At 43.1% G+C, this 14594-nt stretch overlaps 1 protein-coding gene across 2 annotated transcripts; it reads right to left on the bottom strand.

Moving 5' to 3' along the window:
* Positions 1-747: 747 nt before the first annotated feature.
* On the bottom strand, positions 748-9500 carry Kcna4 (potassium voltage-gated channel subfamily A member 4). 2 transcript variants are annotated; one of them, XM_070032681.1, is made up of 4 exons: positions 9396-9500; positions 8929-9004; positions 8268-8404; positions 748-5890 (listed from the first exon to the last, which is right to left on the bottom strand). In XM_070032681.1, exon 4 carries the CDS (start codon positions 5099-5101, stop codon positions 3140-3142), a length of 1962 nt encoding a protein of 653 aa, XP_069888782.1. In that variant the 5' UTR covers positions 5102-5890; positions 8268-8404; positions 8929-9004; positions 9396-9500; the 3' UTR covers positions 748-3139. The 2 variants fall into 2 exon arrangements, with proteins under 2 accessions (XP_069888782.1, XP_069888781.1); XM_070032680.1 differs by having other exon boundaries at positions 8929-9500.
* Positions 9501-14594: the final 5094 nt, after the last annotated feature.

Here is a 14594-nt window from a genome sequence, read left to right as displayed (position 1 = left end):
CAAGTTGGGAAAGCTAAAAGCTGCTTTCTCAGTGCAGAATCAAAAGTCAGACATCCTGGATCTTCCAGGAGGTGGGGAGAAATATCTTTAGAGACAACCTAATATTGAGTTTGAAAGTCTACAATTGTCACTTCTTTACTTCTTACCCTAAAAATATCATAGGAGATAAAGACAAGTCCCAGGAACATCAAATAATTATGTTTCCAGAATTCTCAGAAAGATTTGATATAACATGCATCATGGTATACATTTAATAAAACTTTCCTGATTTAGAAAGGAAATGTCATAGAAACAATGAAATCCAATACACCTTCCCATGTTAACATTGCCAAGTCATTGCTACTACTATTCTACCATATTGAATCAACACCCTATGATAGGATCAATTTTTTCCAAGATACAACTTGACCCAGTTGGGTATAATATAAAAAAAAATCACAGTCCTGCATTGATAGTTAACATTTAAGGCCACATTATGCTTGAGATCTTTACCAAAAAGAGGAGACTCCAGTAATTAGTGAATAACTGGTTTTGTAAAGTCACTTATTGTAAGGACACCAAAATTAAAGAAATAAACCATGTTTTTTACATTATCCTAAAAACTTAGATGAAACTCGTGAGTTCTGTATCCTTTTTTCTCTAACAGACTCACCAGTGGCTTACACCTGTAATGCTAGCTTCAGGAGGCTAACTTGAGAATCAGGGTTTGAGGTCAGGATGACTGTCCTGAGATTCTTATCTCCAATTAACCACTAACAATCCAGAAGCAGAGCTGTGGCTCAAGTGATAGAGTGCTAACCTTGAGCAAAATTCTCAGGCACAGTGCTGAGGCCCTGAGTTCAAAACCTGATACCAGAAACAAGAAAGCAAGATAGGCAAACAAGAAAGAGAGAGAGAGAGAGAGAAGAAATGAAGGAAGGAAAGAAGGAAAGAAGGAAGATTAACTGGTTATTAAGCAATACCAGCATTATATGGAGCTCAACATTTCAGAATTTTCACGTATTTTCTTTTGCTTTCAATAATTATAAAGTGTAACATTTCCTCTTTTTAATGAATGAGGAAATCTAGGTACATAAATGTTAAGTGATTTTTCTCAAAATGATAGTGACCAATTAAATAGCCTTACCTTTAGTCTAGTGCTTGCTACATTCTTGCTTCAACCCCAAAATGTATCAAAATGTCATCCATGAAGTCTTAAGCATAAGATAGAATTTTCTTATTTGTTTTTTGTTTAACTTTCTGTTCTCTAGTATTGATCTTTTATTTTCCCATATAATCAATTCTTAGATGCTTGCATTTCCTCCCTCAAATGTTTCAAAATGATTTTTTTTTCTGTAAGTAGTGGGAGAAGAGCCAGAAGAGTGTAGATTTACTTTAAATTCTGACACTGCATTCACTTTGAATTTCAAATGGTATTAAAGGAGAGGTAATATCAGTGAAATAAATCAGCAAGGCCTAAAAAAGCTGGAGAAAAGGCAATTCCAGGTCTTAGTTTCCTGTTCTTTCTTGTTATTGTTATCATTGTTATTGTCAGAGTTCATTGTACATTTCATACAGTCTATATGGAATTTTTTTCCCAAAGCTCTGAAACATCTTTTTGTAAGCAACAGAGGTTGAAAAATGGAAAATATGGCCTCTTATGTGTGTATATGGAGTATCCAACCAATATTTCATTATGATCTATATGAGAAAGGCTGAACACTAATTGTTACCTCACATTCTAGGACAACTTATAAGTTAAATGCATCTTTTTAAAAGTCATATAATCCTTTAATACAAGTGATAAGGATGATGGAACCAGATGTCTTGACCCAATTCTTTCTCATACTCATTTTAGCAAATAGAATGCCAAACTCTGAGGTGAATTCCCACATTCTGATCTCCTGCAGCTGCACACGCACACAGAAAAAAATGAACTTAATAAAATCTAGCATTTCTATTGCACGTTTAATAGAAAGATCTGAAGCCATAATCAGGATAGCTGCTGGGCATCTTATTTCTTCAAGAATACTTTCAGTGCATGCATTAACTTTGGTTAAATTATTCTGGAGTTAAAAAGCAGAAAAATTCTTAAAATAATATGGTTTCTGAAGCATTATTTTAACAGATCAATTTCAAATTATTCATTTGCTGAATTTTACTCCATAGTCCCTTTGTAGATCAGTTATTTTGATTTTTAAAACAGGAGAGAATCATGTGCTGTTAACTGTGTGGTTGTTAATCTCACAGAATGCAAAGAACAATAAAATAAAACTAAGAAATCACTCTTTCAATGATTGTCATTGAACTGATACATTAGTAAACATTCACAGTATGAAGTCTCTCTCCTTCTTCAGCATATAAAGTAGTACAAACGGGGAAAAAATTCCAGTCCTGTAACCTGTGAACAGAATTTGTTACATTTTCTCCAATTTCATTTCTTCCAGAATGTTAGGCATTTGCTTTTAGATCTTCTCAAAATTAATAATAAAATATAATCAATTTCTAAAGGCCCCTGCAGCCTCTTTAAAAGTTAATTTCCAGTTAAAAATAAACTTTAATTAAATCCAAGATAAAATTGTGACCTATATTCTATTAAATAATTTACTTTCTCTTTTTTTCTACACAATAATTTTTACAACATTTTAAAAACAACTACAGAATCCAAAGACATAGGAGATGATATTAAAGCACTGATAAATCACTGCTCAAATTCATTAGTTCTTACATAGTAAATACTTCAAAATGCCAACTTTTCCCATTACTTCACAATTACCAACAATGTTGACAATTTACTTACACAGACATACACATGCCACACACACTCACACATACACGCACACGCGCGCACACGCACACACACACGTTCCATGGAACCATCTTTACTATTAACATCTTTTCCAGGTAATGTGCAAAATTCTTGCATTCTAATAAAAATATAAAGATAGATTTGCTCCTATTTAAGCCTCCCTCTTCTCCAAGATCATTTTTGGATATGTCATACAAATTTAGTAATAATTATGCCATGTATTACCATTAAATGGCATACTACTGTATGCACTGGAATCATTTGCATATTTCATTTTCATAACTGTACTCTATGCATAAATATATTTGGAGATGCTGGGGGGAGGGGGCAGTGGCAGGTGGAGAAAGTGATTCACACATCAGTCTCCACAGCCTTTGCATTCGAACAGTTGTTTTTATCTGTCTCACTATCATCCCCCTTCCCCTGACACTGCTCTTCCTTTGCACATAGAGATTCCTTAACTCCTTCTTCCATCTCTAGGTACTCTGATTTGTCACCCAGGGAAGAAGAAGTAGAGCTCCGAAATTTCTTGAGCAAATTAGAAGGGAGATACGGACAACTGACTGCGTTTTGTGTCAGCTGCGTCTGTTCCTCGTTTTCTGTCTCTCTGTGGTAGAAATAGTTAAAGTTAGAGACAATCACTGGCACTGGCAAAGCAATGGTTAAGACACCAGCAATGGCACACAAGGACCCCACGATCTTGCCCCCCACGGTGATGGGCTTCATGTCCCCGTAGCCCACGGTTGTCATGGTTACCACAGCCCACCAAAATGCATCTGGGATGCTTTGGAAATGGGTAGTGGGTTCATCGGCCTCTGCGAAATACACAGCACTGGAAAAGAGGATGACCCCGATGAAGAGGAAGAAGATCAGAAGGCCCAGTTCCCGCATGCTGGCTCGGAGGGTGTGCCCCAGGATCTGTAGGCCTTTGGAGTGTCTGGAAAGTTTGAAGATCCGGAATACTCGGACTAGACGAATGATCCTAAGGATGGCAAAGGACATGGCCTGCTGCTGCTGACCATTGCCACCCCCTTGCTGCTGGGCCAGGTCCGTGCCCAAGGTGATGAAGTAAGGCAAAATGGAGACAATGTCAATGATGTTCATGATGTTTTTGAAGAAGAGTGCTTGGCTGGGACAAGCAAAGCAGCGGACCACAAACTCAAAGGAAAACCACACAATACAGACTGTCTCCACGATGAAGAAGGGATCGTTGAATATGGTATGCCCTGAATTCTCCAGATCGGGGGAGGTGTCATTCAACAACCCACCTTGCCCACTGGAACTCAGTGCCATGACAAGATCCCTGTCGTCTCTGAACTCAGGCAAGGTTTCCAGGCAAAAGATGACAATGGAGATTAAGATGACCAGGACGGACACAATGGCGATGCCCCTGGCCGGACTGGAACTTTCTGGATATTCAAAGAGAAGCCAAATCTGCTTTTTGAATTCATTCTCTGGCAGGGCCCTGTCCTCCTCTTCTCTCACGAAGCCTTCATCCTCCCGGAACTTGAGCAGGGCCTCTTCTCCCAACTGATAGAACTTCACCTCCTCCGTGAAGATATCACAGGGGACATTGACTGGCCTCTTCAGGCGGCCTCCTGACTGGTAATAATATAAGATGGCGTCAAAGCTGGGTCTGTTCCTGTCAAAGAAATACTCATTGCGTAAAGGATCAAAATACTGAGTCCTCTTTTCCGGATCCCCCAACAAGGTTTCTGGAAACTGGGCCAGCGTTTTCATCTGGGTCTCGAAACGCAAGCCGGACACATTGATCACCACGCGCTCACAGCAATCGCTGTAGCGGACGGAACTGTAGCCACCGCCGCCACCATCGTCCTCGGGCAGCAAGTCGGTGTAGGAGCACTCATCCCCATGGTCGTCTTCGCTGTAGTAAAACCTTCCCTCCTCTTCTTCCTCCTCCTCCTCCTCCTCCTCTTCTTCCTCCTCGCTCAGCTCCCTCAGGATCTTCTCCTCTGAACCACTGGGCATCAGGTCCGAGCAATGGGGAAAGCTGCTCTGCCGGTGGTGGAGCTTCTTCTTCTCGGGCCGCTGTCGCCTCCGCCTCCTACTACCCCGACTGCTTTGAGGGTCGTGAGAGGTGCAGGCCCCACGTGTCTGGTGGTGGTGATGGGGTCCCCCACCCGAACCCCCACTGCCTTCCACAGCAGCCGTGGCAGCAGCCACAGCTGCAGCAGCAGCAGCCCTCGAATGAGCCAGCCTCTCTCGCTCCCGGGCCCGGGCCTGGGCTGCGTAACCATAAGGCATGTGACTGTTGCATCCAGAGCTCTCGGCACTGACCATGGCCACCTCCATGGTGGCGGTTTGGGGAAATGGCTGGTTCCAGTTGTAGAAGGAGAAGAAGAAAGAGAAAATAGGGCAAGCTTCTTTTGCTCACCAAATTAAGGTAAGTTTGGAACCTTTAAGCAGATTGCTTGGAAGACTAAGGATATTTTCAGTCCAGCTTTGCATTTTCTGTTTTTAAATCAGCACGCCCCATGCTCTCCTCGGAGATGCAACATTGCTCGCCACAGCTTGGCTAGTCTAGATAAATAGTCTAGTGCTCCTCCAACCTAAGTCACAAAAGTGTTGGCATTCCCCAGTTAGCCTATGTGTGGGGGGTAGAAGTTTACCTCTGAAACGGTATCTGGGAGGTGGTCAGTGATGATACTGTTGAACTTAAAGGCAGCAAGCCTCTGATAGTCAGCAGTTGTGCTTAAAAATGGAAGGATATTTTCTCGGCCATGAAAATTGTCCAAATCCCAGCCCATCAAATTTAAATAAAATGAAAATGCTTCTTTAGGCTGACTTAGCACTTGCCTTGTAGTGATGGATTGACCCATATTAAGATGTAGCTTAATGTAGGTCCAGCCATTGCTGCTCAAAGCCTATCAGTATGATTCTCCAGGCTCTAACTTTAAGTTCCTCAAAGGCTGCCTGAACCCAAGGGCAGTGCTAAACTGTAGGTAGAGGCAAAGACCTTGGGAGGTAGAGAAGATGCAAGATGAGGTGTCAGCAGAGGCAAACCCAGCTCTGAGGTCTCCATAGAAATTAAGGAAAGGCAGAGCATCCTTCAGCTACAATCATGCAGAGGAAGTACTTCACCTGAAAAAAAAACAGATGGGAAACAAGCAGAGGAGAAAAATAAAAAAAAGAGGATTCAAATCATAAAGAGCAAACTGAGTTTCACTTCATATACACTTTCTTCTCTAGTCCTCAGACAAGTCATAGAATGCACAGCAAGAGATCGTACATTTTCAAGAGTATGGGAGGAGCGGGTTGTTCTTAAATTTTTCACCCCCACCATCTCTTTTCCCTTCCATCAGCCTATTTTTTCATGGTAACTCAATTACTCTTCTTTTCCACCCACATGAATACTGCTTCCCTCTCTCCCTTCACCACGTCAGGTTGTAATTTTCTTCATCCATACTATAATGCTGGAACTTTATCATTCTTTCTATCATCCATTTATCTCAAGACATTCTGTTTAATTTCCTCTCATAAAATGTTTCTGAATTAAGCACCCATTCCTACTTTCAGGATTAGGGAAGTCAACAAAAGGGGGGGAAAAAACAAAACACCAATGATCATTAGTATAGACTCTGTTACTTAACTGAGCTTCAAGTTATATTACGTACAAAGTGTAGATAATATAAAATGACCATCTTCTTTTCACCTCTGACAGTATCAAATGAGGTAGTAGGTACTGACAGCATACCATACTGCCTTGAATAACGGATGGCAAAAAAAAATACATCAGCTCTGAATAATGACAGTAACCTATGCACTTATTGTTCATCTTCCCATCCCCAAAGGGTTATTTCTGTCTTGAGTAGATAGAAATAAATAGATAGAATGAGAGGACATCTGGGGCATTCTGACCTTCACCAATGACTATATTAAGTGGACATTCATTGATTCCCTAAACCATGTCCTTGCTTTTTCTTCTCCTGATTCCTGAATGCTCCCTACCACCCACTACTGAGGCGCTAATCCCAGTTTCCACATCTTTAGTAATCATCCTCTGTCCCTGTAGTTTCTCCATGTTCACATCAATGGCTCTAATTACACTCTTGTGATAGACCTACCTACCTTTTAAATCCTAGTTTATGTGAATTTTCTTCCTAGCCTACCACACATGACCCCTTTAATAAACTGTCTCTCCCATTTCTCCAGTTTTCACTATCTTTATTTCTAATCTCCTACTTTCTGATTACATGTCACCTGCAGTCCAGCTCTGCCCCCATTACCACCCACTATTCCTGGCTTTTCCGTACTTAGTTTGCTTTCTCTCAAGTCCCACAAATTCGTCTTCTCAGCCAGCACCTATAAAACCTACTCCTATCTCCTGCCTCCTCTTGCTTCTTTCATTTACTCTATCTATGAGGACTTCTAAGAATGCAGAAAGTGAATTTCCAGAGAACTGGAGAGGATGATGACAGAATGCAGGGCATCCACCAGCTTCTATTACTGGAAGCACTTGGGAAGTGTAAGAGAAATGGCTTTATGAAGCCATTAAGGGATTCAGCTCTTGACCACCTGCTGCTCCTTGATGAACCTGTTAGCCTTGCCACAGAAACATGCTCAAGTGTTAGGAAGTGACCCGAAAGGAAAGACAAACAGAGCATCTCAATCATACACATTCTCCTAGAGCAAGAGGAGAGATGGAGACATAAACCCTCGAAAACATTCCCCTGAAAGTATCGCATGTAACATTCCATTTCCTTTGCCTGACTCCTAACATCATCTTGTACTCAGAACTATTTACCGACAGGAGGTCTCCAACTCCTTTACTTACAAAAGTACCCTATCGTTATATTCACTGTCCAGTGCAGGGACTTAGATCCTTTAAAGACTTACACAGGCCAAAGAGGTGGAGTGGTTGTTCACTTTTCCCCCCAAACTTCTCCAAACAGTTATAATACTATAATACATCTTTTAAATAAATCCATGGTGTAATTGAAATGTGCAGCTATTTGCATACAGTACACACACCTCTCCCACTCAGGTGACTCCCACAAATTCAAAAATTAGAAAGATCTTCTAATTCACCATCAATTCAATGGCAAAGATAAACTTGCCCTCTTTCTGTTCTGCACGAAATTATGTTCTGTTTATTTAGTTATGTAGGCTTGGTAGTTTGTGTCCCTACCCCCTCAAAAAGCTGTCTTCCTTTTAATTGGCTATCGGTTACCTCACTATTCATGATAAAGGAAGGAAGAAGAGAAGAGAAGAGAAGAGAAGAGAAGAGAAGAGAAGAGAAGAGAAGAGAAGAGAAGAGAAGAGAAGAGAAGAGAAGAGAAGAGAAGATTTACAAAATCACCCTTGCTCCTCCACAAAATAGGACTGGTTTAAACCTCATCTTCACAAGGTTTCCTTAGAAGAATATCTATTGAAGAGAGTTGATAGGAGAGACCTCTACAGGGAATTTTTCTTTCGTCTTAAACACTGTAAAACGGACAGGATTTTGCAGACTACCTACCCATTCCTCAGTGCTGGTCCTTCCAAACACAAGCCCAGCATCCTGCCCCTCCTCCTCTCACCTCCCCAACCAGGAGGCTGTTTTCATCTCCGGTTGCTAATTCTTGCAACTGTTTTAGGGTGGTACCTGAACATTCTCTGAGAACAGAGGACAGAGAATAAAAAAAAAAAAAGAATCAGAAGGGCCAACATCATAAGAAACATACACTTTCCATGCACGCCATTTATACAGTCTCGGTGGGTTGCTCAAACGCTCGGAAAATGCACGCAAATCCAAATGTTGGGAGAGGCAGCCACACAGAACCGTTCCCCAGTTGTTCCCGACAGGAAAGGAGCCTGTGCGCCTGAGACGAGGCAAAATGAGGCGAAATCTAAAGCCCACCTCATTAGGGAACGACATTTTTAATTGCGCCCTCGCCTCCAGCCCTAGGTTCCCGCTCGCTGCTTCGGGCACATTAAGCAGGACACACCACCCCATCCCAGGGGCTGGCCCCCTGGAGCGCCGCGTAGCATCTGCACCTCCCTTCTCCCACCTCCTGGTTTATTTTTAACCGCCTTCCATTCATGCCCTTCTGTCACATTCTGGATATTATCTATCTATCCCTCAAATGTCCACAGTTTCTTCAACAGCCAAAGAGAAGAAGAAAGGTATCAATACTTACCGTTCCCAGGAGGGACGAAAAATAAAAATAGAGAGAATTCCCCGCTGGTTTGTTTTCCCCACTCTAGCTGCAACAGCTGGAGGAGGGGAAGGAATCGTCCGGTGAGGGTGGGGGGACGGGAGGGGGGGACGGGGGACGGGGGGAGGGACAGAAATCACTCGGGTTTGGCAGGTGGAATAAAATATCCACAGAACAAGTTCTGTGGCCTCGTCAGGGTGGGCACGGAGTCCTGGTTTCTAAAGCCAGGGAAATAGAGGAGGGTGGAAGGGGGGGCAGGATCGGAGCTGCCCCAAGGAAGACCCCCCCTCCACCCACCCAAGACTCCTTGTTCCCCTGGAGTTCGGCAGCACAGGACTGGAAAAGGAAGTCAAGACACACACACACACACACACACACACACACACACACACACACACACACACACACACACACACACACACACACAAATCCTAGACAGCAGCGATCACTTGTTAAGCTTGAATTCCTCCGATCTCCATCCCTCTCTGCGTCTCTGGGCTGGCTGTGGGAGCCGCACACGCCTCCCCTGCCCAGGATCGCGCCTGGCGGGGGCGGGGCCAGGGCCGTTCCGAGGGTGTGGCGTGCAGGGTTGTCTCCTGGGGAGCCTCCGGGTTCGGTGGGGCGGGCGCAGTCACGATGCCGCCCGACTCTCCGCCCTCCAGCCCAGCCCCTCTCTCCCCCCTCCACCCCCCCAGACTCCCAAGCTTCCTGGAAAAGATTCCCGGAGCATTTGGCTGTGGCTTCCCAGAGGCAAGGAGCAAAATCCCAGAGGGAGAGTGGTGTCCCCATTGGAGCTGCGAGAGTCCCGCAGACAGCCCAGCCAGGTGCCCCCAAACTGGCGGGGAGGGTGCAGTGTGAGAAATGGGATGCCTTGGGTGGGGTGGGGTGGGGTGGGGGGCGTCTTCTCTTCTCCAGCCCTGACCTGCTTTCTCTAAGTCTCTCTTGGCACCCCATCCTCCCCGCTCCCCTCACAGAGAATGTGTGGAGTCGGAGGCCCAGGGCATCTTTTGGAGAGGCTGCCCCTCAGTGTGGCCCATTTCCGCCTCCGTCTGACTTGCACCCTGGAGTCTGTGGAACCTGGGCTCCTAGGTCGGGCCTCGCCCATGGGGAGACGACCCGACTTGAAACGCATGAGATCTGGGAGATGCAGCACTTGTCAGAACTGGAACCCCGCCCAGGACTAGGCTGGCTCTCCAGACAGAAATCCTAGGAGGGGAGAATGGGCTGTGATCAGGGGTTAGAGAGCTCCTGGCCGGAAGCTTTGGGAGGCAGGGCAAGAGCCCTCTAGAAACCTGTTGCTGCAAAAAGAAATTATTCAGCCAGAGGTTTGACTACTTCCCAGAAGGTCTCTAGCCCAGCGACCTTAACTGTATCATCATCACCTCCATTTACACACACACACACACACACACACAAACACACACACACACACACACACACACACACAAACTGGTTGTTCACCACTGTATACCTAGCTACTCAGGAGGCTGAGAACAGAGAATCACCATTCAAAGCCAATGGGGCAGCAAAATCCCTGAGATTCTTACCTCCAATTAATCAGCAAAAACCTGGAAGTGGAGCTATGGCTCTAGTGATAGAATACTAGCTTTGAACAACAAAAATAAGGCCCAGGGACAGCATCCTGGCTCTGAGCTCAAGCCCCAGGACCCACACCAAAGAAAAAAGGAAGGAAGGAAGGGAGGAAGGAAGGAAGGAAGGGAGGAAGGAAGGAAGGAAGGAAGGAAGGAAGGAAGGAAGGAAGGAAGGAAGGAAGGAAGGAAGGAGGGAGGAAGGAAGGAAGGAAGGAAGAAAAAAAGGAAAAGTATTCTATACCACCCCCACTGTCCAGGCCATCAAGTTTGCCCTCAGCAAGGGACATCCCACCTAGGGATGGTCTTGCAGGTTGCTTAAAGGGTCGCTTGTGGAATATTTCAGATGCAGATTTAAATATACAAGTCTCATAAATCCATAAGAAAAAGAGATTCAGGGTAAGAAGCATGAATTTACATACAAACACACACACACACACACACACACACACACACACACACACACACACACACACACACACACACACACACACACACACACATACACACACACACACAGCCACTACCAGAAGCCCAGAAGCCCAAGTGACAGTGAGACCAGGTTTCAGGGCACAGCATGTGTCCCTGCTCCATTTGATGAGCCAACCAAACAGTCCCGCACCACTGGAGCAAATCGGACCTTGGGCTGGCCAATTGGCACTGGATGGCCACTGCTGTCCATTGCCGACAGCTTTGTTCCAGGGCCCTACTGGGCCTCCTCCTTTTGTGGTGCTCAATTAATTATTAAAGGAAATATTCCTGAGCTGAATTATAGATATACCCTGTGCTCACACACCTAGTCCCTTTGGCTCAGCGAACACCTGGAGGACTGTTTTTTTCATTGCTGCTTATTTTTTTAAATAATTGGGGGGGGGGCAAAATTCTGAATTGTAATCAGTGCAAAAAGAAAGAGGAAAACAAGAACCAGGCATAGCGTCCTCTGTTTTACCTAACTTCTAGCTAATGCAGCTTGAGCAAATGGACATGTGACTCCTAAGATTCTACTGCAGTTTGGAGGAACAGAGAGAGAGAGAGAGAGAGAGAGAGAGAGAGAGAGAGAGAGAGAGAGAGAGAGAGAGAGAGAGAGAGAGAGAGAGAGAGAGTTCTTGAGAGAGACCTGTGAGACTCTCTGGAGAAGCTCTTAGCTCCAATTAATTCTCTATCAGTTTGTGCTAGCAAAAAGGAAGGGTAGATTTTCTCCAAAACTAAAAGACAATTATGTGCACAGGCTAGAAATATCTCTGTACCTCCACAGTGTGGTGCAGCCACTGTGCAGTTTCATACATACCAGAAGCAGATAATTTGTGTTTACTCCTGGCTCACCGTAGATGTCTTGGGACAATAGAAGGCAGAGCTGAAGGGTAGGATCTTCAGACTAGTTTCCCCAAAGCAATTTGTGTGATCAATCCAGAGCAGCTATGGAATGCTTTCAAAGAGCTGAAAATGAGATTGAATAATGGTCTAAAGATAGCAGTTATATCGAAAAATAGACATTCTTAACTGGATCAGATTTATGATCATTTATTATCCTGTCACATACTATTAACTATCGGTTCCTATTACAGCCCAGAGAATTTTCAAGTTTAAAATGTCTAAAATCTTTATATATCTATCTATATTTCTTAGAGATTAGGAATAGGAATTATTGAAACATAGCAAGAATGCACCTAAGAAAAAGACCACTCTCATGAAAACACAATAAATAGGTATTGAAAACTTGACTAAGATAGATAACAGCTACCGAGTGTGCAACTAGAAACTGGCTCTATTCTAAGTTCTTTGAATGTATGGTTCAGTTTTCATCTGCTTCAAATGATAGGAGCTATTACTATCACTGTTTAATAGAAAAGGAATTTGAAATTTACATTGGTTAGGTAGGTAATTTGCTTGAAGTATATCAGTTATTATAGGTTCGAAATAGGCACTATCTTACTTTACAATGTGCACAGACTCCATGCTTCATGGTAAAAACATGGCAACCACATGATAAATATGTTCACACATGCTAGTGCATAGGCAGATCATAAACTAAGAGGTTCCTGAGTTGACAGAGGTATGTAAATAGTGCTCCTGTGGTGGAAAGATTTTAAATGTGTCTAACCTGGAGGAAACAAATAAGGGGATTAAGTCTGAAGAATGGTGACAATTAGAATAGCTACCATGGGGAATATACAAGTACATTGAGCTCCAGGAACAAAGCAAAAGCAGCTAATAATGATGTGGTAGGTTTGGCACCACTGGGAAGAAAACACATGTGTGCGCGCTCACATACACACACACTTAACTCCTTTATTCATTTAAATAATTTCATTTGATAAAAGGGTTTTTTCCATTTCTCTCTCTCCCTGTGAAATTCTCTTAGAGATTTATAGAAACTCACATAGTCAGCAAAAAGTCTTTTTTTTTTTTTCCTCATGAGCAACAAAAATCTACCTTGACTGAATCCCCAAACTCAGTTTTCTTTGAAGAGGAATTTTTTCTTGCCTCTCTTAGTCATCAACTATTCAAAAGTCTTCAAGTTCCCCACCTCCACATAAACCTAGTACCATAAATAATTTATTCTTGGGCTTTGAAGTCTCTCATTGGTGGCACAAATGTTCTGGCTCCCTCTCAGAAGCTTTTGTTTATGTAGAATGGGCAAAGGGCCGTCAATTTTCTTTTTACAAATCAGGCTAGGGGGACTTGTGGGATATTAAGAGGACATTCTCAGAGTATTCATTCTTTTTGAAGATTATAGTCCATAGTGAATTGTGGTATTCATTTTACTCCTCCTTTATCTCCACAACAACCTCCTGGAACAATAAAAACAGGTGCTATGTCCTGAGCAAGTAGCATTATATCTGACCCAAGCGGAAAGCAAATGAACAAATGAAGAGGCTTCTGTTCACCAAGCAAGTCCAATACATGTGGCTTGATGGGGGGCAGGGGACCGGGGAAGGGGGTGGCCTAAAGAGCACACTCTGGAATTGTGCAGTTGAACTTGGGGCCTGGGCACTATTGCTGAGCTTTCTTTACTCAAGGCTGGCACTTTACCATTTGAGACACTGCTCTATTTATGGCATTTTGGTTATTAATTGGAGATAAGTATATCTTGGACCTTCCTGCCTGGGCTGGCTTTGAATTGTGATCCTTAAATCTCAGCCTTCTGAGTAGCTAGGATTACAGGTGTGAGCCACCAATGACTGGCTCTAAGATCACTTTGACCTGATAAACTCAGTCTCTTAATTCTATTTTTTTAAGTTCTAAAGAGAAGTTAAGAAAATAGCTCCCTGCCTTCGTTTCCAGATTTATGGATAAAGCATCCTATTATTCTTATACAAAGGGAGTCTTTAAGCTACTTTTTACTTATAGTCTTTCCAACTGTTCACTAGAATTCCCCACTTTAAAGCATAGATTTCTCAGGACATTAGAAAGACATATGTATTTACTTGTGACTACAATAAGTGGCTTTTTCCATTTTAGTTTCTGCAGCAAAATACTAGTGGCTTTTAAACAACAGAAACTTATATCTGGATTCTTGGAAATTAAAAATCAAGTTCTGATGATTTCCCATGTCTAGTATAGGAAATATCGGAGCCCTTACATGGCAAAAGCAGTAAGGCAGGTTCCCTAGGAGCTACTTTTATAAAGGAACTAATGTCATTTACAAGGACGCTGCCTACCTTATCCTATCACATTGGAGGTTATAATTGCAACATGAGAATTTGAAGAGGCCATGAATTATCAAACTATAGCACTGAAGAACCATCAACCTGGGAAAAAAAGCTTAAGCACAAACTCATGGATTCTAGTGGCTGACTTTGATCACAGCAGTGTAGAAGTCAGTAGATGCTCTGGGTAGATGCTTGCAGTCTGGAGGGTAAATCAAGAGTCTGAACACTCATGTGGGAAAGGTTTTACCAAAGGCACACAAGAAGCAGAGAGAAGACACCTCTAACCAAAACTGTAAAGAGGCTCTCCAAGCAGAATGAGTCCCAAGTCAAAACTTATGGGAGAAATGTGTGAGCACACATGGCGGGAATGGGAAAACATTACTTCTCTCTGAAGGCCTGTTTAATA

The sequence above is a fragment of the Dipodomys merriami genome, unplaced genomic scaffold (genome assembly GCF_024711535.1).
Source record: "Dipodomys merriami isolate MVZ:Mamm:240054 unplaced genomic scaffold, mDipMer1.0.p SCAF_21, whole genome shotgun sequence".
NCBI lineage: Eukaryota > Metazoa > Chordata > Mammalia > Rodentia > Heteromyidae > Dipodomys > Dipodomys merriami.
Note: the sequence above shows the minus strand (reverse complement) of the source record. Positions and strands in the feature narration are given on the sequence as shown.